We start from the raw sequence: 23178 nt of genomic DNA, 5'->3' as shown, positions 1-23178 counted from the left end.
GCTGCCCCCACATAAAACTTGGGCTGCCTTTGGAGTGCCAAATGCCCTCGACAAACTGACATCAGGAACCTGGGAGGGTGAGTTTTGTTTTCCCTGGAAGAGGGCTTCCATTTGTGTCCAGAGGCCTGTGGCTGTGAGCGGGCTTCTACCTCCAAAAATTAGGAAGGGAGCAAGATTCGTCCGAGACCCAGGCTTCCCCCACCAAGAACTCAAGCTGCCCTTGGAGTGCCAAAGACCTCTGACAATCTGACATCAGGAACCTGGGGGACTGAGTTTTTTTCCCTCTGGAAAAGGGCCACCATTTGTGTCCAGGGACCTGTGTGCTGCATTCCGCAGCTGTAGGATCATGTCCAGGGAGGCTACAGTTACCAGTGACCAACATGAGACCCCAGCGAGATGGGCTTCTGCTCAGGAAACCATTTATTCAGCACAGGAACAAGCTCAACTTAGATCCAGAGACAGAGAGCCCTGAACAGAGGCAGGGTGATGGGTTTTGTGGGACAGACCCAGGGTGAGGTTTAAGGTTGGGGACTAATAGGGACAGAGCAAGGGAGAAACCCCAGGGGCTCAAACAGAGCACCCTGGACTGCAACCCCACGAGGGGTCTGGGGTGGCATTTTTCCTGGTCTCATAGGGCCCATCTCCTGAGGCAGAGGAACAGAATTCACACTTCCTGGGCTTTAAAGCCACACCTCTCACTTTAACAATGCTTATCTGAAACTAAATCTTTGCCTCCCTGGGCAGGGGGCACCTCATACTCACCCTTTTGGGGCTGCAGGAGAGCCAGCACACAAAGCCCATTGTGCCCAGCTCCAGGCACCTGCCCAGATGTGCCAGCAGCAACACCCAGTGCCTCTGGAAGGCAGAATTGTCTCTGGCTGGCACTGCCACCCCCAGCTCCTCCCCACCCCAGGGCACTGGGATTGCTTCAGCATCTGCAGTCTTTAGACTGAAGAATTAAGTGACTCCATAGGCACTCGGTCCATCATTAAATGAAAACACATCTCGATGGATTGAACACTGGCTGGAAAAACAAGGATACACCTCTTCACTCCTACAAACCTCCTCTGTCAAATGGGAAGCTTGGTTAAAATGTTCCTTGTGACAATTGCTTCCCTGCTTCTTCCTGAAGTTCCTAGCTCGTTAGCACGGGGATATTTACAAATAATGTTTATATTTTCTGATTGCATCATCTGAATCAGGGATTTAACAGCTAGAGGGGCCAAAGGGCAACATGCCCTCTGAGTGGTGGTGGGGAGGGAACTTTGCCACAGACTGGCTGTGACTCAGGAAAGAGTGTGATACGAGATGTACAGGATAGTCCTGTGTCTAATGGCTGCTGCCTTCCTGCTCCCTCCATTCTCCAGCTCTGCACTTGCCCTGAACCAGCTGCTGCTTCTTGACAGAGGTTCCACCTGCAGGGCATTCTTGGCTTCTCCAGAATAGCAGCTGGAATTCAGCAGAATTGCTCTCAGCTAGAATTCAGCAGAAGGCAAATATAGAAATACAAAGTTCCTGGACAGCCAAGATCTCTGGCAAATGCCTGGCCATATCCAGGGAACAGCACAAGGATATTCTCCCTTGACCACGTGTTTCCAGGCAGATTTGACTGTACATTGTAAAAGTGACTGCCCAAATGATTTGGAGGAGGCTTGAATAAGAAACTTTATTCTTGTCTTAAAAGAGAAAAAGTCAAGGCTTTTACAAATCCTACAAAAAGCATCTGAAATTGGAAAAAGATAGAAACTCATCTATGTGGATGTAAACCAGATATTCTTCCTTTGCCCACCTTTGAGAGACATGGGATTAACAGCAGGTGTAGCTTCTTGGGGCCCTCAGTAATTCTTTCTTCTAACACAAGATTATTGTCACAGAGTCAGCTGGAAAATGAAGCTACTGGCACCAGAGTTTACAGAGAACTTTGGATGAAACAGAGCAGAAATATTACATGGCCCTTCCTTCCCACGTCCCTGCTGCTCTCACTTATTTGCAACAATCTCAAAATCTTCCCATGTTTCACCAGAGTTCCAGGGATCTCACAGTAATGTAGCCTCCATCTTCTTTTCCATTTGGCCTGGATCCCTCATTCAATGGGAGCAGGTGCAGACACAATTCTTGCCATGAACAGGACTCGGTAGGATTCTGTAATGTCACCTTTTACAGTAAGGAGGGCTGACACAAGTGGGGCGTCACTGGTCTGCAGGAAGAACCACACAGAAAACCAGCCTGGTGTTTTGGACATAGGAGACATAAGCTGATCACCTCCTAAAATCTGTGTTTCACATCTCAGTTTTCAAGGTACCAGTTATAGCTAGAGGTGACAGGTTACAGCCACTGTGCTGGCTCCTTCCTGTCCCCAAGTGATGCTCATGCTGCAGGAAGTGAGGTATGATAGTGACTCAGAATTCTGTACCCAGAGTGCCACAGAGACTGTCTCCACATCACAGCTATGTCAACTGGGCACAGCAGCAACCTCAGAGCTCCCAGAGAGGGCTGGAAGGAAACAGATCCTGTCAGCCCCCAGTAAATGCTCAGTGTTGTACAAGACCTAGGGGTTACCAAGAGGCATGATGTGGACTGGATACATCCTGCCAGAAACTCTGCTGCCTCTTTCTGTGTGTGGTGGCAGAAATATTATTAATTTTGGAACCAGCTACTCATTCTGCCATCTCACACACAGGAAGTCAATGTCTTCAGTCTCCATGAATGCCCAAGGAGGTGAATAAGGAAGGGCAATCACAGCCTCATGGAGTTGTTGAGACATCATATCCAACCTCTATGATACAAGGCAGAAGTAGCCAGGGAAATGGGGCACCTAAAGTCCAAAGACCCCAGGAATGTGACTGACTGACTTTCTGGAATGTGTCAAAGGAAAGGCAGCCCATGGCAAAGAAATGTGTTGCAGAGTGATCCATGTAAAGTCAGGTCTGCGCTGGCAAGGCTGCAGCAGTTCTGTCCCAGGGCTCTACAGAGCTCACTCAGGGCACCAGACCCTGTTAACAGCAGCAGCACTTTGGCCCTTGGACTTCCCTGCAGGAAGGGATTCCTCTGGGATACAAGTGGCTCACCCCTGTCCTTGCCGGGACACACAACCAAGCACAGCCCTGGGGAGGCAGGGAGGCTCCAGATCATCTCATTGTTCCAGCTTCTGTTCCCAAAAGGGGATTTGTACCACTCCTGCTCCTTCAGGGACCACACAGGAGCTGTCACCTGGCTGTGTCTGAGTCACCTGTGCTGCCCACACCCAGCAGCAGCTGTGGGTCACACCTCAACAGGAGCTGTGGGTCACAGGAACTTTGTGTGACAATCCAATATGAGCTCTGGGTGACACCCCAACTGTGGGTGACACCCCAATAGGAACTGTGGGTCACATCCCAATGGGACTTTTGTGTCACACTCCCAGCAGGATCTTTGGGCCACACCCTGACAGGAGCCCTGTGTGATACTCCAGCAGGACCTTGGTGTCACATCCTGACAGGAGCCTTGGATAACACCCCAACGGGAACTGTGTGTCACATCCCTCCAGGAGCCCTGTGTGACACCCACCAGGAGCCCTGTGTGACCCCTCCAGGAGCCCGGTGTGACACCCGCCAAGAGCCTGGTGTGACACCCCTCCAGGAGCCCGGTGTGACCCCGCCAGGAGCCCGGTGCCAGCGCCGGGCCGTGCCTCACCTGCAGGTCGGCAGGTGGCATCCACGAGACGCTGATATGCTGCAGCTGCCCGCGCTCCAGGGCTCCCCTCGTGCCGTCCAGCGTGAACCCCGCCTGCTGTAGCTCCGGGCCGTTGTCCAGGCTGAACTCCACGGCCTGACACGGACAGAAGGCACAGTCACACCTGGGCCGCTGCCCTGCCCCTGCCCGAACTGCCCCACAAAACACCAGCTATCCACTTGGGATGTTCATTGTGTCACCTCATCACGCAATACTCCATTAAAATACCAGGATGGGAACTGTAAATCAGTTCTGGGCTCAAAAGTCTGTATTCCTGAACTGAGGAAGCAAACTCATGAATTAAGGTTGTTGCTGACTTAGTATGATAATGTTAATTCCTTATATTAGCCCCTAAGAAATAATGTTTTCAAACACTGATGCTTTTATAATGTAAAATTTACCAGAAACTCTGAAAGCTGCTCTTTTTAATTTATGAATTTGTGAATTTTGGACTGAAGGAATGAGCAGACCTCTGCACAGTGTCAGGATCCCATACAGCACCTGGCACAAACCTGCAGGTTTTATTTCCCTCACCTTCTTGGCTGCCAGCAGAGGACTTTGCATGGTGCCGATGGTGATCTCTGCCCTGGCTGGCTCTGCTGAGCCCTCCATGTACTCCAGGAGCAGGAGAAGGGACCTCACTGCTTCTTGTGGCCCTAAACAAACAGCAACCAGGTCAACTTTGAGACAGTCAAAACTGCCTTTGGCAGTTTGGAGCCAACAGAAATTGCACCATGATGGTTCAAAACAAAGTGATGTGTCAAACTCAGGAGCTGGCAGAGATAAAGAGATCCTTTTACAGAGTTGTGAGGAATTAAGGAAAAAGAGGGTTTGGATAATTTGTAATTGCAAACTGCAACTGTTACATGTTTATCAAGTTCCAGGCTCAGTTTCTAGCCCATGGCACACACCTCTGTGTACTTTATTCCAGCTTATGTGTGTGTGCTTAGAATTATTTAAAACTCAGAAGTCAGGAGCTGTTTGCATCCTGTCTCTTAACACAGATCCCGTCCCAAGAAATTAAGGAAGAGTAACTTCAAACCCCTGGAAGTTTCATAACAGGACAAACAGGACAATCCAGGATATGTGATTATATATGAAATAATTTCTTAAACATTCAATACACCTCAGAGAAGTAGCAGAAAGCAAATGCATCTAATTCTTCATAGTAGTATTACATTATAATAAATTTTTCAGGGAAGCTGCAGAAGTGGAAGATGATCATTAAGAGAGAACTGCATTAAAATGAAGATAAAAACTTTCCTTAAGAGAAAGTTTTGTGGGTTTTTCTGTGCATTATGAATATATGCTGTAACATAATGCTTATTTTTTCAGATTCTGGAAAAATTGTCTTTAATTTCCTTTTTTCTTAAAGGAAGAGGAACATTCCCATGCCTGATCCCTCCCTGTTCCATAATAAACAGTGGTGGCACTTTACCTCCTTCCTGTGGTGCCACAGGTGAGGTCACAGCCAAGGACTCCATGGGTACATCCAGGGGCACTCCCCCCTCCACAAACATGAGGTGATCCCGGGCTGCACCCTTCAGGTGGATCTTGTGGGCTGTTTGCTGGGTGAGACAAAAAGTCCTGGATGCAGGTGACAGCTCAGATCACCTGAACGATGCTGGCACCTGGCCCAGGAAATTGTGAAATCACCTCCCACGTGAAAGATCCCAATGATCCTGGGCCCTAAATGCATTTGCCCCTGGGCTTGCACTGGTGCCCTTGGCACTTCTATTTTAAACAACCTGGCAAATGTGTCTCAGGAGGGCATTGGTAAAACGATTTATACAAAGGTCACTAAAAGAAGCAAAAATTTTCTGTTGCCAAACTTGGGTCAAGTGCCCATTCATCTTCAGCTTATCCTGCTGTGCATTCCTAACTGCAATCCAAAGCTTGCAAGGACAGCAGCAGCTCCCGCTCAGCCCCAGCCCGCTTGCAGTGCTGTTGCTGGGCATTAGTGGTCACTCTGCACTAATTTTTGATGTCCTGGCAGGGGCCCAGGGCTGCCCATGGTGAGGCCACCTGTGCATCCGGCCACAGCATCCCAGAGCAGCTCCACAGATGGAACGTGGCACTGAGTGGTTGCAAGGGCAGCTCCCTGGTGCTCCTGCTCCTGTTGGGCTGTACTGGGCAGGTGGAGCTCCCCTCTCCCCTTTGCTCTGCCATTAAATACTCCCTGCAGGAGCCCCTGGGAGCTGTGCTCATCTCCTGTCCCCTCCTGACCATGCCCTGAGAGAGGACAGGGATGGACCCCACATCACTATTTTTATCAATTAATAACTGAGACCCCACATCACTATTTTTATCAATTAATAACTTAATATCTAAACCTGAAAAATGTCAGAGGGCCCCAAATGTGCCCTTTCCTCCCTACATCAGTTCATCCAGCATTTAGACTGTTTTCATGATCCTGATTGTCTCACCTTCCCAAAGAGCAGAACCTTAAGACAGTCAGAGTAGTAGAGACTTTCATGATCAGGACTAAAAGTAACAAAAAAATCCTGGGTCTTCCCAGCCTCAATTTTTCCTTCTGTTGGAGAGACACTGAACACACTGGAGCCATTATAGTTCTGTGTTCCTAGTAAATAAAAATGAGGATACAGATAAGAAAGGAGGATAGCTCTGTTTTACTTTTCATAAGTTTTAAACCCATTTAATTTTTGTTGGAACAGCAAATAAATAAGAGCTGATACATGGCTTTGCAGCAAAACAGGGTGTTAGGAACACCAGATAAATCCATCTATCAGTTCGATGCATTCATCTCCAGAGGAACTGAAACAGCATCACCAACTCTTTCTATATTCTAATGTGTTTGTACAGAGATGGACATCTTTAAATCTAATCTTTAATATGCAATTACTGTGTGGATTTATTTAGATTTAAGGACTAATATTTCCTCACTTGTGGGTATTTGCTCAGGCTGTATAAATTTACAGCTCCCCATATTGAAAGAATTACTACAGCTCCTAGTGGGGAGCAAAATGAGATCTTTAACTTCAGGGTTGTGATGCCCCAGGTCTGACAGTTGAGTGGATCTAAGAGGACACAGTGATGCTGCTTTACACCTCCTGAATATTTAGCAGAGGAAAAAGAGGAAAGAATAAAAGAAAGTTTACCAACAATCTCTCTTCTCTGTATAGAAGATGTAAGAAAGGATGGAATTTTCTGCCTGTCTCTGTCCCATGTTGGTGAGAGCGACTCCAGTTGTACAGAGAACAGCAGGGTCAGGTTGGAAGTGTTCTCTATCTGGGGACATTCATTCACATAACAGTATTTGCATTAAGGAAATTGATTCTCAGGCCTTTAAGATCCATAGTTTGCAAAGTGGCTGAATTAATTTTACCACATTAGTGCAGCTCTTTCTCCCCACATGCCACCAGAGGCACAATCAGTGCTGCCCATAACGTGTCACACCAACCCCCACTCCCCATCAAATACTGGACTTTGGGTATTGACACACATTGGACGAAATCCAAAAGGAGACCGTTTATGTTGTCCTCCTCCTCACAAGAACTCCTGCTTTGCAGTTCAGCACAGAGAACTTACCTTGACTGTGGCAGTCACCGTGTCCCTGGCCATGATGTATCCCATGTCCAGCACCTCTCCCACAGAGCACTCAGTGCTTGGCACCACCCCATGCCCGGAGAGGCGGAGGGTGAGGTTGGTCTTTCCCACCTGGATGTCCAGAGTTTCCAAGAACTGCCCAAGAGGGTGCCTGAGTTAGTCCATCTGCTGAGGGAACCCCCAACCCTCCAGCTGACCTCTCCCAAACAACTGAGACAAGATCCAAATGTTGGGACAGGGAACAGAAGTTCTTCCTGTTGGTAACACGTGTGTGTTACACACCCCTCACATCTCTCCTTTCCCCCACTGCTGTTGTATCTTTTACTCACCCATTTATCCTCACTTGGACAAAAAGATATGATGAGGGGTTTCTTTTCACCTGGCTCAAGCGTTCCAACAGCTCTGACCAACAGGAAAGGGCCACTGGGATTCAGAACTGAGAATCCCAGCTAAAACAGTGCAACTCAAGGAAAAAAGTTCATAAAGATTGAGAAAAAAGACATGAGAACAGATTCTATATATTGTTTACATGTCTTTGGTCTGAACTAAGCATCTATAAGCTTTTGAGAGATCAATAACTCAAGAGAGAGATGAGCTGGTGTCTCCTGCAGAGACAGTCTGATTAAGCAGAGGCTGAAGGCTGAGCTCATGTGCTCCAATCAAGGATACTTCCAGCTTCCGTGGGGAGATGTTTTCTATTGTAATTCTTTTCATCATTCTGTGGCCTGCAAGGAATGAAAACACTTCCCAAAGTGAGGAAGCTCACTCCTGCCCTCCCATTCCTCCCCCTTACTCCTGCTCCTGCCTGGGCCAGACACTCATCCCAGGCCTATGGCTAAGGCACTACTCAAAGCTCACCAAAATGCTTTCAGATTGGGCCAGTCACTTCTGGAGCTTTCAGGTCCATGGTTGGGGATCAGGTCTGCTCTCTCATGAGCCTCAGCTGGCCAGAGGCTCCTTGTTTTCCACTTAAACACCCACTAAGGGCTAATTTCTATCCTGACTTTTGAAAATACAAAACTCTACTGGAAAGAACTCATTGTTAGGGGGAAACCACTCCAAACCAGAATTCAAATTCCATACCTACAGAAACGTCCCCAAAGTTGGCCGCATTGATCCCGGAGTCAGAAGTGATCAGAACAGGTGGGGCTACAGCAGGGCAGTGCAGCTCCAGGTACAAGGTGTTGTGAGGGCTGGAGAGAGAGCAAAGGGATCTGGAGAATTAAAGGGCAGAGCTCTGGGTTCATACAGAGATAACAATTATTGCCAGGGATCTGCTCCTTCCATGATGTCTGTCATGGAGTTACTTTACCTTTAAGGGAGTTGGAGTTGCTGGGAAGTGCTTGGAGTCTTTTCTCCTGACCAATTATCGGTCATTGCTGGGAATTGACAGCAGTTTAGGCCATTGAAAAGTGGGATCAACTTGTGAACCCTACCTTAAAATGTAAAAGCAGAGCTCTCTGGGCTCTCTTTGTTTTCCTGGCTGTGGAGGGTGGCTGAGCTCCAGGCCTCCCGTTCCCTGCCCAGGCCATGCGGCCGGGCGGGGATGGGGCCGGGCCTGCCCCGTCTCCCGGCCGGGAGATGGGGGGGCCTGGGGAAGGTTTTCCCCGGGCCAGGCCGGGCCGAGCCGATCTCTGGCTCGGCTGCAGGTTTTGCTGTAACTATATTCACTAGAAACTGCCCAGTGAAGAAAGAGAGAGGCCCTGGACTTGCAGCGGGCTGGAGCAGCGACTACACGCTCCAGAGCAGCTATGAAGAACCTTCCATCACAGACGGCTCCAGCTCCTGTTCGGCAGAGATCTCTGAACCATCTACAAAAGCCTGGGCAAGATTTTAACTCCTTCATTACCCAGATGAGACTTGCAGATTAATCTTCTTATCCAGAGAGAGAGAGAGAGAGATCAACATGAAAAGAGACTTTATAAGCTACCAGTGACAGGAAAGAAAAGAAGCTTCAGGAAAAGTAGAGAATTAAGAAGATGCTTTAATTAAGCTGAAATATCTCCCTGTTAAAACTATGGAGATGGACAATGAAGTCCTGAAAAGAACTCCTTTAATTCATGATATAAGATCTAGAGAGGAATAGTGTTCAAAGTGTAAATTTGAGTAAAGAGTAATTATAGTATAGTGAAGTGCTGGGAGATTAAAAGCCTTGAGAGGCAATGAGAAAACCGTTGGGAGATTTGAAGCCTTGAAAGGCAATGAGAGAACTGTTTTCTGGTGAAGCTCACAGAAACAGATGAAGAAGACTTTTTTTGCCTTTGAATAACTTATCCTTAAAAATGCTATCTCTAGACTCATGGCCCATACATACTTCAGAGTGATGTGAAAATGGGAGGAGTGAACTCTAATAATAGCAGCTCTGAGCAGCTAACATTAGGGCAATAGAAAACTATAACAAAAATAGTTTTCTTGTGAGAAACTCCATAAATTAACAGGAAGAAACTTCTGTTTCTCTATAAAGACTGGTGAAAAGACTAGCAAGAATTGGGACTGTTTTAACCATCAAAGTTCCAGAGTTTTTGTCTCTGTTGTCATGTGAACAAGGGAATAGTGGGTAGATAGGGGATGGAAAGGTTTTTCTGGAAGTTTATTCTGGTGTTCTTATTATTGTGGTTTGTCAATAAACTTTCTTTTTTTTCCCTTTCAAGTTGTATGCCTGTTTTGCTCTTGTTCTAATCCATATCTCATAGCAAGAAGTAAGTAATTTTCTTAGTTATTGGTTTAAAACCACGACAATATCACTGCAGTGGTGTGACAGCACAGGGCTTGGTCACTGACTGTCTGTGCCTGAGCAGAGATGAGCTACAGCTGCCTGAAAGTTTTCACATAATTATTCCTTCAGCTGCTTTGATATTCATGTTTGATTCTTATCCAACTGGTGGGCTGGGAGCTTGAGTTTCTTACCACTGAGCTGTGAAGTAATTAGGATCAGAAAACAAATTTCTCCCCCAAATGAATAAATTAGCAAGCCCACCCTTTCCCCCTCACATCTTTGGGTTATCCAACTGCACCCACCTGCAGGTTAAGTTCCCAGGGCCCTCCTCTCCAGTGGCGTGGCCACTTGCAACAAAGCATGGGATGATGTATTTGTTAAAACTCCCTCTGAAACTCTTTGTCAGGGAAGACTGGGCTGCACTATAAGCATCCGAACTAGAGAATCCAGGAATAAGAATTATCTTAGTGAGTGAGAAAGCAAGAAAAACAACAAATAAATATCTGCTGAGCTATTTGTGATTATTGTTTCTTAGTCATACCTAACTAAATGACTGTCAGTAGTGGACCCACCTTACAAAGTGGTTGGCTTTTGTTGCCAAAAGAGAATAAAAATTAAGAACCCATATAACAGATGTTAACACTAAAGATTACAAAAACCTCAATCCAATTTGCTTTGGTTGAATACATCAGGTATTTCAGTGTCTTCCAGTACTTCTAGGTCATTTCAATGACATGTAAACACACATGATCACACTCCTCTAATGCAATATGTATGCAATACTTCTAAAATAGGAATTTTATTTTTATGATCTCTGTTAAAAGTGCTTAAAAATTATAATTAATGGGTTGCAATGGACATGGGATTTTAATAAAAAATATCAAAACATCCAGTACAGCCAAATGCCTGGTGCTTCAGTATGTATTTACTTCTAAATACTTGCAAATTACTAAGACTGGGCAGAATTCAACTGAGAAGTTGAATTACCTGGTCTACAAGGACCCTCAAATATCAGATTTTGCATGTGAGTCTCCCAGCCTCCAGGCAGCAATGCTATTGATGTTGACTCTCCCTGAGGTTCTCACACTGCACAGGAACTGCTTCAAATGCACATTTCTCAGCAGTATTTCACTTCCAGCACTGATACTGACCATGACTAAATTGCTGGACTATGTAAGCCCTCAAATTAAAAATAGAAATTACTCCCTGGCATGGATTTGGGCCATCATCTGGTTCTGATAGATCTGTTCAGAAAAGGTTTCTTTGAGTAGTTTTGGTTGGTCCCCAAGTTGAGCTTTGCAGTTGCCCTTTCCATAAACCCTGTATTGGCTCAGCCCCATCCCCCACACAGCTCCAGCTCCTGCTCCCTGACAGATTCTTTGAAGTCTTCAATCCTTCTGATGCATAAAGGGATTCTATGCCTCACATGAGAGGGTACAGCTGTGTGGCTCACAAGCAGCACTAATTTTGGAAACAGCCTCTGCAACACAGCTGAAGCCGTTCCCTCTCCAGTTTGCTGTCTTGTCTACCTACAGTTTTAGTAGATTTATTAAACTACTTCTAAAGAGAATGTTGTCTGTGTAGTACAAGATGCTTCTGTTTACTTACTTGGGCTTTAACTCTTCAGGTTCTGGCTCTTTAGGGCTATTTACAGCAGCCAGGCATTTCCTGCTTCCAGCCTTTCCTCTGGGAATGAAAACGCTTGATTTTTTTCGCTCTTTCTTTGAATCTTTCCTCTTTTTGCCGATTGGAGACTGAGGGGGACTTCTGGAAATCTGACCAAGACAGGAGTGAGCAAAGACACAGCCCTGGCCCAAGAACACAGAGCTAAGAGGTGACACAGAGCAGGGGACAAGGGACAATGGGATGATAGTGACAGCCCACAGACACAGTGGCTCTTACAGACATATTTCCAACACTGTAAAATTTAAAAATTAGGTTGAAATGGACATATTTTACCCCCTCTTAGAAGAAGAGGTCTCCTCTTGGAGCAGATGAATAGAAGTCTGTATCTCATGGGAATTTTACGTGTTTATCTCATAATCAAAGACAATCACAGGTGCTCACAAAATTAACTGACCTAAGGGTCGCATATAAAGTCAATGGATGCTGTCAATCTTCAGGAAGTGTAGAAGTTTCTTTTTCTTTTTCGTAAAGAGTATTTCAGCTGGAATTTGCAATAAAACCCTCTAAGGACACTTTGGAAATTGTGAGCATGAAATTAAATTATTGCTCAGTGAACAGGCCACACACTGAGTGCACAGTCACACTATCATTCTTTATAGGCAGGTCCTGCATAGACCACAAGCTTGGGCTTCATTAATATGCAAATAATTTTATGATAAAAATACCATCCAGAGAAACAAATATCTGGAAGTGACAGACCAACAGCATGTGCTGTTCTTAGCATTCCTTACTTGTGCTCCTGCCTCTGGCACAGCTGCTGTGCTGAGCCTCCATGCTGCCTCCTCCCTGATTTGCTGATCTGACAGCACCGGGCTGAAGGATACTCGGATGGAGCTTTTCTGGGAATGTGAGAGCACATAGAGGAGTGAGGGCAGAGCTCAGCCCTCAGACACATGTGACACCTACAGAGCTCAACAGGAGCACACACAGAGCAGCACACAATTCACACATCCAGTGCACTTCTGCTCTGAGGGAATCACAGGATAAGGGCACTTGCAGCTTTTTTGGAAGTCCAGGATGTTACAATGGCTTGGCTTTACATGGCTAATACTTTTGATATTTAAACATTCTTCACATCAATCACAGTGACAACACTGGGGACAGAGCACTCCCATAAGGCATTAGCCAGATTCGGTGCTTAACCCTCCTGTCTGATTTAAAACATTCTTTCAAACAATACAAAATATTCCAGCTATTTTAACAACAGTTGATGTTTTGAGCTTTGTTTACAAGTAACAGCCTTTCTAAGCATACAGATGATCAAAGATTTGGCAGAACACCCTACATTTAAAGTGAATTTACCTGCCCAGGCAGCACAGTTCCCACAGAAGGTGTAATGGTCACAGGACAGTCTTGGGGCACATGGAATTCAAAGCAAGTGGGGCCAACTGGGACAGGGTTCCCACTGCCAATCCGTGGGACAGGGTGAGTGAGGGGGTTCCTGTCCACGTGGGAATTAAGCACATTCAGGGTGGCTGAAGACGCAGAGTTCAGGACTGTAGCAGCAAACTGAACCAAGGAATGAGACAATTCAAGAGGTGGGTGGACTCCAACTGCTTTGCATGACAGCTTGAATTGTCTAAAAATAAACACATGATAAATTGTCTCAGCATAAAATAGTGTCTTAATCAGCCCGGAAAATAGGGAGCTAATCCTGTAGTCCCTATTTAAGCAGAATTTCAAGCTTGCAATGGGAATTTTGCCTAAAGATGAACAATAATACTATCTATTTTTAAGGCACAATTGGCCAGAGTCCCTGCTTGAATTCTTCCTCTGTGAACTTCTGGAAATACATACAGTCAAATCAAAGTTTATGCCATCATTATTGCAGTAGCATTGGCTTAATGAGTAAAGCATTTTTACAAAAAACAATTCCTTCAGTAATTGTGCTGAAAAAGCAGCAGAGCACTGCAGGTTGAGGGGCTGTAACTTGGGTGTGGGACAAGGATAAACTTGAGGAGGGGTGGAAAAAGTCATCTCAGCAAAGACAGATGTGAAAACTTAGGATGAAACCAACAGACACTGATCAACTCTTGCACCTGGAGAATTCCCACCTGTCTCAGCCTCACCTTATCCCAGCCTCACCTCCCCAAGGCAGGCAGGGATTCAATTTCTGAACTGGATTAACAGTAGGAGCCACTTAACAGTGGCATTCAGATTTTAGCTTCCCAGCTGTCCATGCATTAACATACCTGTTGATCTCTGTCCTGCAGGAGAGTTCAAAGCTGTACTCTTTTGCCTTGGTGGCTTTAAAGATTATGTCCAGTGTCAGGCTTTCCAGGGGAAGAATAATTCCAAATCCATTGTTGGGCTGAACTTCAACAAACTGGAAAATGGCAGGATAAGAAATTATTAGTTAAATTATCAGTTTATTAATAATATAAAATAAGACATTACTGGCAAGATTTTAAAAAATTGTTATTAAATGTGGAACCGTCAGGAAAAGAGAAACCTTCCAGGGAGAAGTTTTTGTCTGAGTCAATGTCCAGAGTCTGAGGGGCAGACTTCTCATCTCAAAGTAACTCAAAAGGCATTACATTAATTAACTCAGATTTCAGGAGAATCCTTTCCCCAGCTTCTTCCCATCTGTGGAAATCACCTTTTTCTAATGTTCGTTTACTCTCACATAAAACTGAATGTAATATGGTAAAAATCTCAGCATCTGCCCCATTTCTTTGAGAGCTGATTCATGTCTGAGGCAGTGACACCACAGGGACAGGAGCAGTTCCACATCCACAGCTGTGCAGTGGTTTGTGCTCGAGTTAAAGATGAGTCAAGAAAGTCTTCCCATCACTCTTCAAGCTCCTCAGGAAACAATGCTGGGAAGCACAGCTTCCATGAAGCTGAAGTTAACAATTTATTTTAGGTACTCCTTGATTTTAATCTCTAAGACAGCAGAGAACAGGACAATGCCTAATTAACTGCCAGGTTCCTCCAGCTCTGATGTCAACATGCCAGCCATTTCATACTGCTATTATGGAGCTTGAAGAACCAACTTTGTCCAAAAAATTATTCAGGAGACCCAGCCCACATGAACCCAGCAGGTCCTGTGCTTAAATTTGTGCTTTCACATCAACTTCTAGTGACTCAGAAAGTGCACAGGCATGGATTGGGATGGTTCCCAAGGAGCACTTTAAAGACAAAGCCTTTGGGCACTTGGTGCAAAGTGAGCACATTTCTTACCTTAGGCCACAGCCCCAAGCCTGTTTTATATAATGGTAAAAGTGCCCTAGGTGTTCTTTTAGGAGATCTCTTGGTGTAAAAACCCAGGAATTCTGATAGGAGAAGATCAGGAACAGGAAAATCTCCTCCCAGGGATTTGCATTGCTTTGCCAATGCAGAGGGTGTCACCCAGGGAGATTCTCACACGCCAGGACAGAAGTCCACAGGGAGCAGGACTCCCATGGGGCTTCAAGAACCAGTCATGATTTATTTACACTCACACTGAAAATGTTCCCATGACACTGAAATCTTTGACAGCAGAGGAGGTGTACTCTTTTGCCTGTGGGTAAATCCGTACCTCTGGCAGTCCCACAAATCCAAACTCCTGGGGCAAGATGGATTTGTTTGTTAGGATGACGTTTGCTTGCACAGCTTCATAGATCGTGCAGTATCCAAAGTTGATCTGTTCTGGGCTGATTTCCAAATCAGAAGTAGTAACAATGGCATGGACAGTAAAATTAACTTTTTTAGCCTGAAACAAATGCAAAAGCACAGGATTAACACCTCTATCTGTGGGTTGTAAGGACAGGATTTAAATGAAATGTCCTCCAATAGGAAAAGTGCAAGAAAAAGTTACTCTGTTCCTTGACAGTAATATGATATCAAAATAATAATTTAAAAAATTATATCAGCACTGAGAAAGGATTTAACTTCCTGTACTGCAAACATGAGACAAGAAAAAAACATCAAATCTGTATTAGCACTTTAAGCATCTTTTACTAATATCACAGAGCCCCAAATAGTAAAGAACTAATCTAAAATTAGGTACCTTTAAGTGAACATTCACAAAATAATTTACATAAACTTAAAGCAAATTTTACTAATATCACAGAGCCCCAATTAGTAAAGAACTAATCTAAAATTAGGTACCTTTAAGTTAACATTCACTAAAATAATTTACATAAACTGTCAGTCTGATAATCAGCATCACAAAAATCCCTGACCTTGTCCACGATGAGGATTGTCACTGGAACCTCCAGGATTCCTGTCTCTACATTGAAATACCTCCCTGCATCTTCAGGAAGAGACTTTCTGAAAACACAAAAGTACAAATCCAAAGTACAGTAAGTGCCATTAAACATTCTAACTATTTTCTCACCAAGGGGAACAATGGACTTTTGATGGATTATTTCCAAACAGAAAGAAAAACAAACTAAATCCTGTTACTTAAGGTCTGAAAGTTTTATTATTCAAAGCTTTTAATCTTCATTTAATTGTCCTCAAATTGGAGCATTCACCTGGTTAAGCATCAACTCCAGTTCTTCACTGAAAGGAATTCTCATTAAAATTCTGCTTTCAAGATAAATTCAAATAGTAGAGAAAATGGTAAAAGAATGGTGCAAGAAAATACCAATAAAAAATTAGTGACCTATCTAGGCCCACCTCCTGACCAAGGGAAAGAAGATGCAGTCAGGTCAAGGATATTCTGGATTTGTCCCAGATTTCCTTCATCTTGGGACCCCCAGGCAATGCTCTGAGCAGGAGGGCATGGGCTGCAAGACAGCAATGTCAGAATGGTTTACCTTGTACAGTTATATTGGAATTTTTTTTTGTTTTTAAAGACAGGATTTTGGGCAGGATTTTAAGAGCAGTCACAGAGGTCAGCATACATTTATCCTTTTTGTTTCTAAATGCCATCCGGTCATTTAAAATTCTGAAAAATTAAAAGCTTACTCTCCAATCAGAATATAAACCCTGTGCAGCTTTGCTGCAGCCCCAGCATGTCGCCAGCCCAGCCAAGGCAGGGGCTCCCTCTGGCTACTGGGGTTAATGATCAGCCTGAGGCAGAACCAGTTTGTATCCCAAAGCAGAGACATAAAGTGAACAAACCTGAGCCCAGCAGTGTCTGATTACCAACCAGACTGGGAATTTATAAGGAATATGCAGGTTTTCTCTAGGTGAAGCATTTTGCTGTCACAAGTTCTATTCCAGAGCTTCAAGCCAAGACAATACAAACCTGGAGTATTTTTAGCTCTGCTGCTCTATTTATATCTCAGAGCACCAGAGTGAGTTGCTTCCTGTTCTTGGATCTCCACAGTGCTCATGTTCTACTACTACTCATGGAATTGCATGCAACTCTTCAATGTATTGTTAAAGTCACTCAGTCACCGTGGTGATCCAAAATCTTGCTGTTATTTTGCTGTAAGAGTGATGTTGAAAAGTGTTGGGAATTTCTTTACACATAGAACTGAGGTTAAGTGGAAGGGAGGAGCAGAGCATCAGCTTTCACTTTGTCACAGGACATCTGAATAGCAAAAAAAATTAATCTATTTCATAATAATCCAGAGGGGGAAGAAAACACTTGTAACTCTATGGACATGGGGATGGACTCTAAATTACATTGGGGAAAAAGTCCTGGAGTCCTTCAGAAAGTTCTCTGAATATGGCACAGTTAGAGAAGCACAAAAAGACAAATCAGACTTAGACTGCCAGTATGAGCAGGACTAGTTCCAAATGCAGGGAACTACAGAAAATGGTGTTTGGGAATGGTAAAAGGCAGCAGAGTAGAGAATGTGCTTTCAACTAAACTGGAAATGTTGGCTTTAAACTCTCAGAAGCTGGATTTTGGAACACCTGCCCAAGCACGTCTCTGTGCACAGAACACCTGGGAGAACTTCACAAGCCTTCAGGCAGCTCCCTGCTCCCTCAGCATTGCTGAGTGAGGGGTTCCTTTCCCTTTGGTGTCACTTGTAACACAGCTGCTCTATTAATAGAGCTCCTAATGCCAGCTCACTGAGAGGCCTTCACAGAAATGTGTCACTGGCTCAGTGCTTCCCCTCAACTCCCAGCACTGCCCCCTGCATTAGGTCTTTAAAACTGATCCATACCCTGAAACAGCCAGATACTTATTTTGTGTGTCAGAAATGCCTTATTTTCATCAAATCTCCTTGCTGAAGCTTCCCTGTTTTTTAAAGGAAGATTAAGGTTCTAAATCCAAGCTCTGCTTTCATCCCCTTGGAGAGGGTAGCGGTGCTTTGCAGCAGCTGAAGTTCAGGGATAGAATATGTCATCATGTTACTGTCGTAATCTGATGGGATTTGAGATGCTGCAAGAATTGTAAATACATTTAGTTCTTTGAATACCAACCTGGTGAAAATTTTGAAATCAGGGTAGAATCCAGAGGTGCTGAGCACATCTGTGAGAATCCAAACACAAATCCATGGGACTAAAAATCCATATCAAAGAAGCAGCAGGTTTGCAGCAGCAGTCAAAGCCAAAGACACTGAAGTATTTGGCTGTACATCAAAATGAATTCCATATGCCATTATTTTTTGAAAACCATGTCCTGCTAAATTCTATAGGATGGCAATGATGAGGTAAATAAAATGAACAGTGGCTGATGGGAGCTCTGTTATTTAAATTTTAGAAACTGGGATTGTTTCCTATCACTGAGCTATGTTTGTATTTGTAGATGTTTCATAAAATGGAGAAGCAAATCTTGCTGGGATAAAGCTTTTAGCATCAGGAGATGTAACATAAAACACAATATGAAATTCATTATCAAAACCATCATCATTTCAAGAAAAATGTACCTGGGGAGGAGAGACATGGACAGGAAGCCCAACCACTCTCACCTAAATTAGCAAACACAGGAGTTCTTGTCCAGAAATTATTCAATCAGTGATCCATGAAGCTGCCACCTGCCTCAATAACCTCCCTCCTGGACAATAGCTTCCCACAGAACGGGAGCAGCCTCCCAGGAATACGAGAGCTCAGACTGTCACTGTGCTGCTGTCACCACAGGTAGGGCATTGCCTCACAGCCCTGGCAGCCAAGTTCATTTCCTCCTGGAGCATCTGGCAGCTTCCAGGGGGACAGGGGGGAGACCAGACCTGCAGTGCAGCAGCACTGTGAGGTCCAGCCTGGACAGCAGGAGGAAACAGCAACCCTGCTCAGCTTTTCCACTGACACTGTGTGAAATCCTGAAAGATTAGAGTTGGATTAATGTTGGTTACCTGGGCAGGAATTTGAGCCGTGCACTGAAGGATGACTGAGCCTGGATGTAGCCTGATTTTGGAAGCAGTTCCATGTGCTTGCTCAATTCTCTGCACACCTCAAACTTCAAACGCAGCTTGGTTGTTGCTCTGCAAATACATCAGACATGCTTGGGTGGCTTTGAGGCCACTTCAGTGACTCTGGAGTCTGAGCCCTCCTGCCCCCACCCCTGCATTGTAATCAGAACAATCCCAAGTTTCATTTGAAAATGATAGGCAGGGAAATCTGCTGCAGCAAGTTCACACAGTTGTGTTCTCTTAAGTACAGAAAACAAGACTTGGAAGTTCTGTAACAAACCCTGCTGTAGCAAACAGTGCACCAGCTGATTCAAAGAGAACTGTCAGAACTCAGCACAGTGCTAAGTCAGGTCAGGGGCAGTCAAAGCCAAGCTATTGTGAAATATCAGATGATTATTTGCTCCTAACATATGCTGGCTCTATCTGGATCAATAGGATGACTGAAGCCTGGTGATTTCTTTAAACAGATGTAACCTGTCCTCCACCAGCAGAGATTCTGCAGGGCTGCAAGTCACAGCATGGCTGAGTTGGTCCTGCCAGCTCTTCTGCTAAATCTTGGAATCAATTTGCTCTGGGAATGGCACATTGGAAGCCAGGAATCCTCTGCCTGTTTACTGAATTCTGGCCGTATCATAGCACAGCAATAGCCATGGATCATCCCCTGCTTTGGAATTTTATGCCTAAGTGCAAAATTGCCGAGCAATTTACAAATATTTCAGCTTGTCATTCTCCTTCCCCTGGATTGGTTTCAAAGCTGTCAGGCCAGATGGTCTCCTCTAAATCAACAGCTACAGCAAGTGGGGCTGGGAGCCTGCAATGATTTCTGACTGTTGACAATCTAAGAGAATTATATACTACTTCATTAAATCAGTGCAGATTATAACCTGCCAAATAAATTACTTTTCAAAATGCTTTCTATTGAACACAATTCTGATAAGACACTTTTAGACCCTTTATGCTGCTTATTTATGCTGCCTGATTACCAGGGTCTTCATGACCAGAAAAAAATCAAACAACTAAAACCCAGAACAAAACCAGTATTAGCAATATTTTACAATTCACCAGGGCTTGCTGGGACATTCCAGTTCCAGAGGTATCTGACTCACTTGGAAACTTTATGTTCCCCTTGTGCTATAGCCTACAAGTCACAGCCAGTGGATACAGGCAGTCTCCAGGAGGAATCCTCCTCCTGATACACCAAGGGACGTGTCAGGAGCTCCTGGAGGGAGGAACTGCTCAGGCCACAACAGAATGATGAAATCTATCGACTTTTGCAGGATAAAAAGTTAATACATGGTATTTCTGCACATGAAATACACTGAATTTCAGCCCACCTGACTGTATAACAGGCAATTTTTCCTAATTATGGAAACTGGGTGGTAAATCAAAGCCTTGAATTGCCAAAGCACTAAGGACAGGCTACTACATACTAAGTGCTCTTAATTTAGTGAAACTTGGCAAAGGATCAACAGGATTTTTCCCTCAGTTAAGAAGTTTTGCCCTAAGCAATTTGACAGCTTCTACCTTTGGGATCCCCTTGAACTCTTAAGTTTTGTTAGGAGAGTTATTCTGCTTCTATACTTATCCCTGGGTTATCTAGACCAAGTAAAATCACTTGCATAACAACTTGTGCTTGTCATATCTGTAAGCTGAATTTCTGAGATAACAGTTTTACTCATTTCTTTCCAACTGTGAAGAATCTCTGCAGTCTGTAATTCTGGTAAGAGGTTTAGAATGGATGCTTCCACATAACCAATCTCTCCTCCACCCTCCCACTAACCCACCCCAATCCTATTGAAATAGACTCTAAGAAATGCAAATTGTTAAAATAAGAACTCCATAGTGACTGCATTAGGTGGAGGGAAAACACCCAGCACCTGAAGACAATTAAATGTTCTCATAACTACTTTTAATAGCAGGAAATCTCCAGAAGCCAAGGAGCTGGAAAATTCCCTTTATATCACAGTGCAAACAGAACCAGTCTTGAGACATGACTGACTTGACTTTTAAACACCCAGATATTTTTCCCCTGACAATCACTGTCTGGTCACTCTCTGTGTAGTCAGAGGGACCTGTCCTTTCAGTGGAGACCTTAATGCCTCCATGGGTCAGCAGAACTGCACTTTTCCCATTTTAGAGTGAATGCAGAAGGACTGAAATGATTTATCCAGCATCTAATCCCAGGTCTGGAAAGACTCTCATGAAACTGGCTTCCAGATCCTAGGTCCCCCCAGGACTTTAATTGAATACAAAATAGCTGAGAAACAACAAAATTTCCTGGTTGAATTGACCCAATGTGCACTTAATTTTAGACACATTTATCTCCCTAAATGTTTAGTGTGCAAATTCCACATGAGGAAACTGTGGGATTGCTATTCCCTAGGAGCTTCATAGCTCCCCCAAAGAACAGGAACAACCCAGGGAATCTGGCAGGAGTGGGGAGGGTTGTGGATACCTCATAGCTCAGGCTGGGGTTAGGATTTTGGGATAACAGGATGCCCAAGACCAATTTCCAGAGCTCAGAGGCTTTCAGGATGTGCCCCTGCAGTGCCAAGGCCAGAGGCAGCCCCAGGGCAGCTCACCTGCTACACACCTCAACGCTGTCCTGGTACAGCCGCTCATACAGGCAGATTCTGAGGTCCACGCTGGGCTGGGGAACCCAGATGGGCACATCTACAGAAACTCCAATGGCACTGAAGCTCAGCTGGCAGGGCAGCAATGACAGGGGATTAGTTTTGTCAGTCTCATATTCTTACTGACTTACAGCAAGAATTTCTGCTATAAATTCAGCAGAGTAAAATATTTTATTATTTGTGGTGCAACAGGTTTTTTCATGAAGCAGACCTAGGAAAATCATTTGCAAAGTAAACCCAAGATGTTACAGTGCTCCAGCAGAAAAACATAATTATACTTTGGGATGGATTCTTTGACAGGGAACTTGAAGGAAGAACATCTGCCCATGATATTGAAAAGAAGTATTTAAAGTGCCTTTAGCTGAAGTGAATGGGCTGAAATCCAGGGTCCCCTGGAGCTGCAGCTCATTCAGCCAGCACAGAAATGCAGGGAAGGCAGCACAGGGCTGTGCTCCCTGCAGTAACCTGGGTCTGGCACCAGGGCCCACGGAGCCCGGCAAAGCCCTCCTCTCCTGGGGAGAGAGTGGTGGAGAAGGTGCCCACAGGAGCCTCAGCAGGTATCTGCAGCTCCTTCTGCAGCCCGAGGGACTGCCAAGACTGGCTGCCGAGCTTCTGGGAAGTTTGTCTTTATTTTTTGGCAAGCTTCTGTGGACTGTTCCAAGCAGAATTTGGCTTCCAATAAAATTTATAATCACAATATGATGAAGTGGTAACTAAAGTTGTCATCTCTTCCAGCTTTCACATATCAGCTTCACTACTGCCTGCTAAATAATTCCAATTCTGATAGATCAGAAAGGAAATAAACTGTGTGAACTGGGAATAAGGGAGAATACTTCCACATAGGCTTCCAGGACATGAGATATTTTTTAATATGATGTCTAATAAAATGGGAATATTGGTATTATTTGCATAGAAATTAAGAGAATGAGCAGGTTTAACAAACATCCTGCATCAGAAATAAGAGCTATGACTTACTAAACTACCTCCCATCAAATTACCTAATACATCATTCTTGAGAAAAGCACAAATGAGAAGATTTTAAACTATTTTACACAAGTTTTGAAGCAGGTCACTCACTGGTTTGCAGTTTGGGTTGTCAAACACGATCACAAACTCTGCCCTCACATCCCCAGGGACAGCTGGAACAAACAGGACTGGGATTTTCACTAAGCTGAAGGGTCCAATCTCACCCTCAGTCACCTGAGCAACAACAAAGAAACTCTAGAAATTGCATTGAAATAAAGAGGCTGTACATAATGATACATGCACAGTCTACTACACCTGGTAATTGAATTGAACTCACTATGCACAGGAAAAATCCGAATCAGAACAATAATAGGGCTCAAATTTGACATTTCCCAGATATTCTTCTTGCCCCTCCTTGTGTGCTGTCACCAGACTTTGTTTAACCACTGAATCATATAGCAGAAAAAAGAGTTAAATTGTGGAGAATGTGAATGTACACAGAATCTTTCAGCACTGTATGTCTGTATAGATCAAGAGAAAGGGGAATAGTGTGCTGTGATTTCATTTTAAGAATTAACTGTGATACAGTGATGTCTAGTTGACTTGGAATGACCATGTATACTTGACCATTTCTCACCACAGCAATTTATCTGATGTAGGCTTA

General features: G+C 44.4%; 1 protein-coding gene across 15 annotated transcripts in view; it reads right to left on the bottom strand.

Moving 5' to 3' along the window:
- Window positions 1-1640: 1640 nt before the first annotated feature.
- The window catches only part of CFAP74 (cilia and flagella associated protein 74), a 38137-nt gene continuing 16599 nt past the window's right edge, over window positions 1641-23178 (bottom strand). For 7 of the 15 annotated variants that reach the window (XM_086860549.1, XM_086860553.1, XM_023940453.2 and 4 more), the window contains 20 exons: window positions 22626-22748; window positions 21498-21619; window positions 18859-18987; window positions 15847-15934; window positions 15201-15374; window positions 13873-14006; window positions 12983-13259; window positions 12412-12519; window positions 11603-11769; window positions 10297-10431; window positions 8362-8471; window positions 7948-8003; window positions 7608-7727; window positions 7261-7413; window positions 6831-6960; window positions 6138-6292; window positions 5150-5279; window positions 4246-4367; window positions 3673-3807; window positions 1641-2197 (listed from right to left, as the gene is read on the bottom strand). In XM_086860549.1, the coding sequence (XP_086716675.1) occupies window positions 2084-2197; window positions 3673-3807; window positions 4246-4367; window positions 5150-5279; window positions 6138-6292; window positions 6831-6960; window positions 7261-7413; window positions 7608-7727; window positions 7948-8003; window positions 8362-8471; window positions 10297-10431; window positions 11603-11769; window positions 12412-12519; window positions 12983-13259; window positions 13873-14006; window positions 15201-15374; window positions 15847-15934; window positions 18859-18987; window positions 21498-21619; window positions 22626-22748 (2682 nt within the window). In that variant the 3' untranslated portion in view covers window positions 1641-2083. Of the gene's footprint in view, window positions 2494-3672; window positions 3808-4245; window positions 4368-5149; window positions 5280-6137; window positions 6293-6830; window positions 6985-7260; window positions 7414-7607; window positions 7728-7947; window positions 8004-8361; window positions 8472-10296; window positions 10432-11602; window positions 11770-12411; window positions 12520-12982; window positions 13260-13872; window positions 14007-15200; window positions 15375-15846; window positions 15935-18858; window positions 18988-21497; window positions 21620-22625; window positions 22749-23178 lie in introns of all 15 variants that reach the window. The other 8 variants (XM_023940451.2, XM_023940454.2, XM_023940452.2 and 5 more) reach the window with 3 other exon arrangements.

Source organism: Cyanistes caeruleus, chromosome 22 (genome assembly GCF_971803275.1).
Source record: "Cyanistes caeruleus chromosome 22, bCyaCae1.hap1.1, whole genome shotgun sequence".
Classification (NCBI taxonomy): domain Eukaryota; kingdom Metazoa; phylum Chordata; class Aves; order Passeriformes; family Paridae; genus Cyanistes; species Cyanistes caeruleus.
This window is presented reverse-complemented; position numbering and strand designations above follow the sequence as displayed.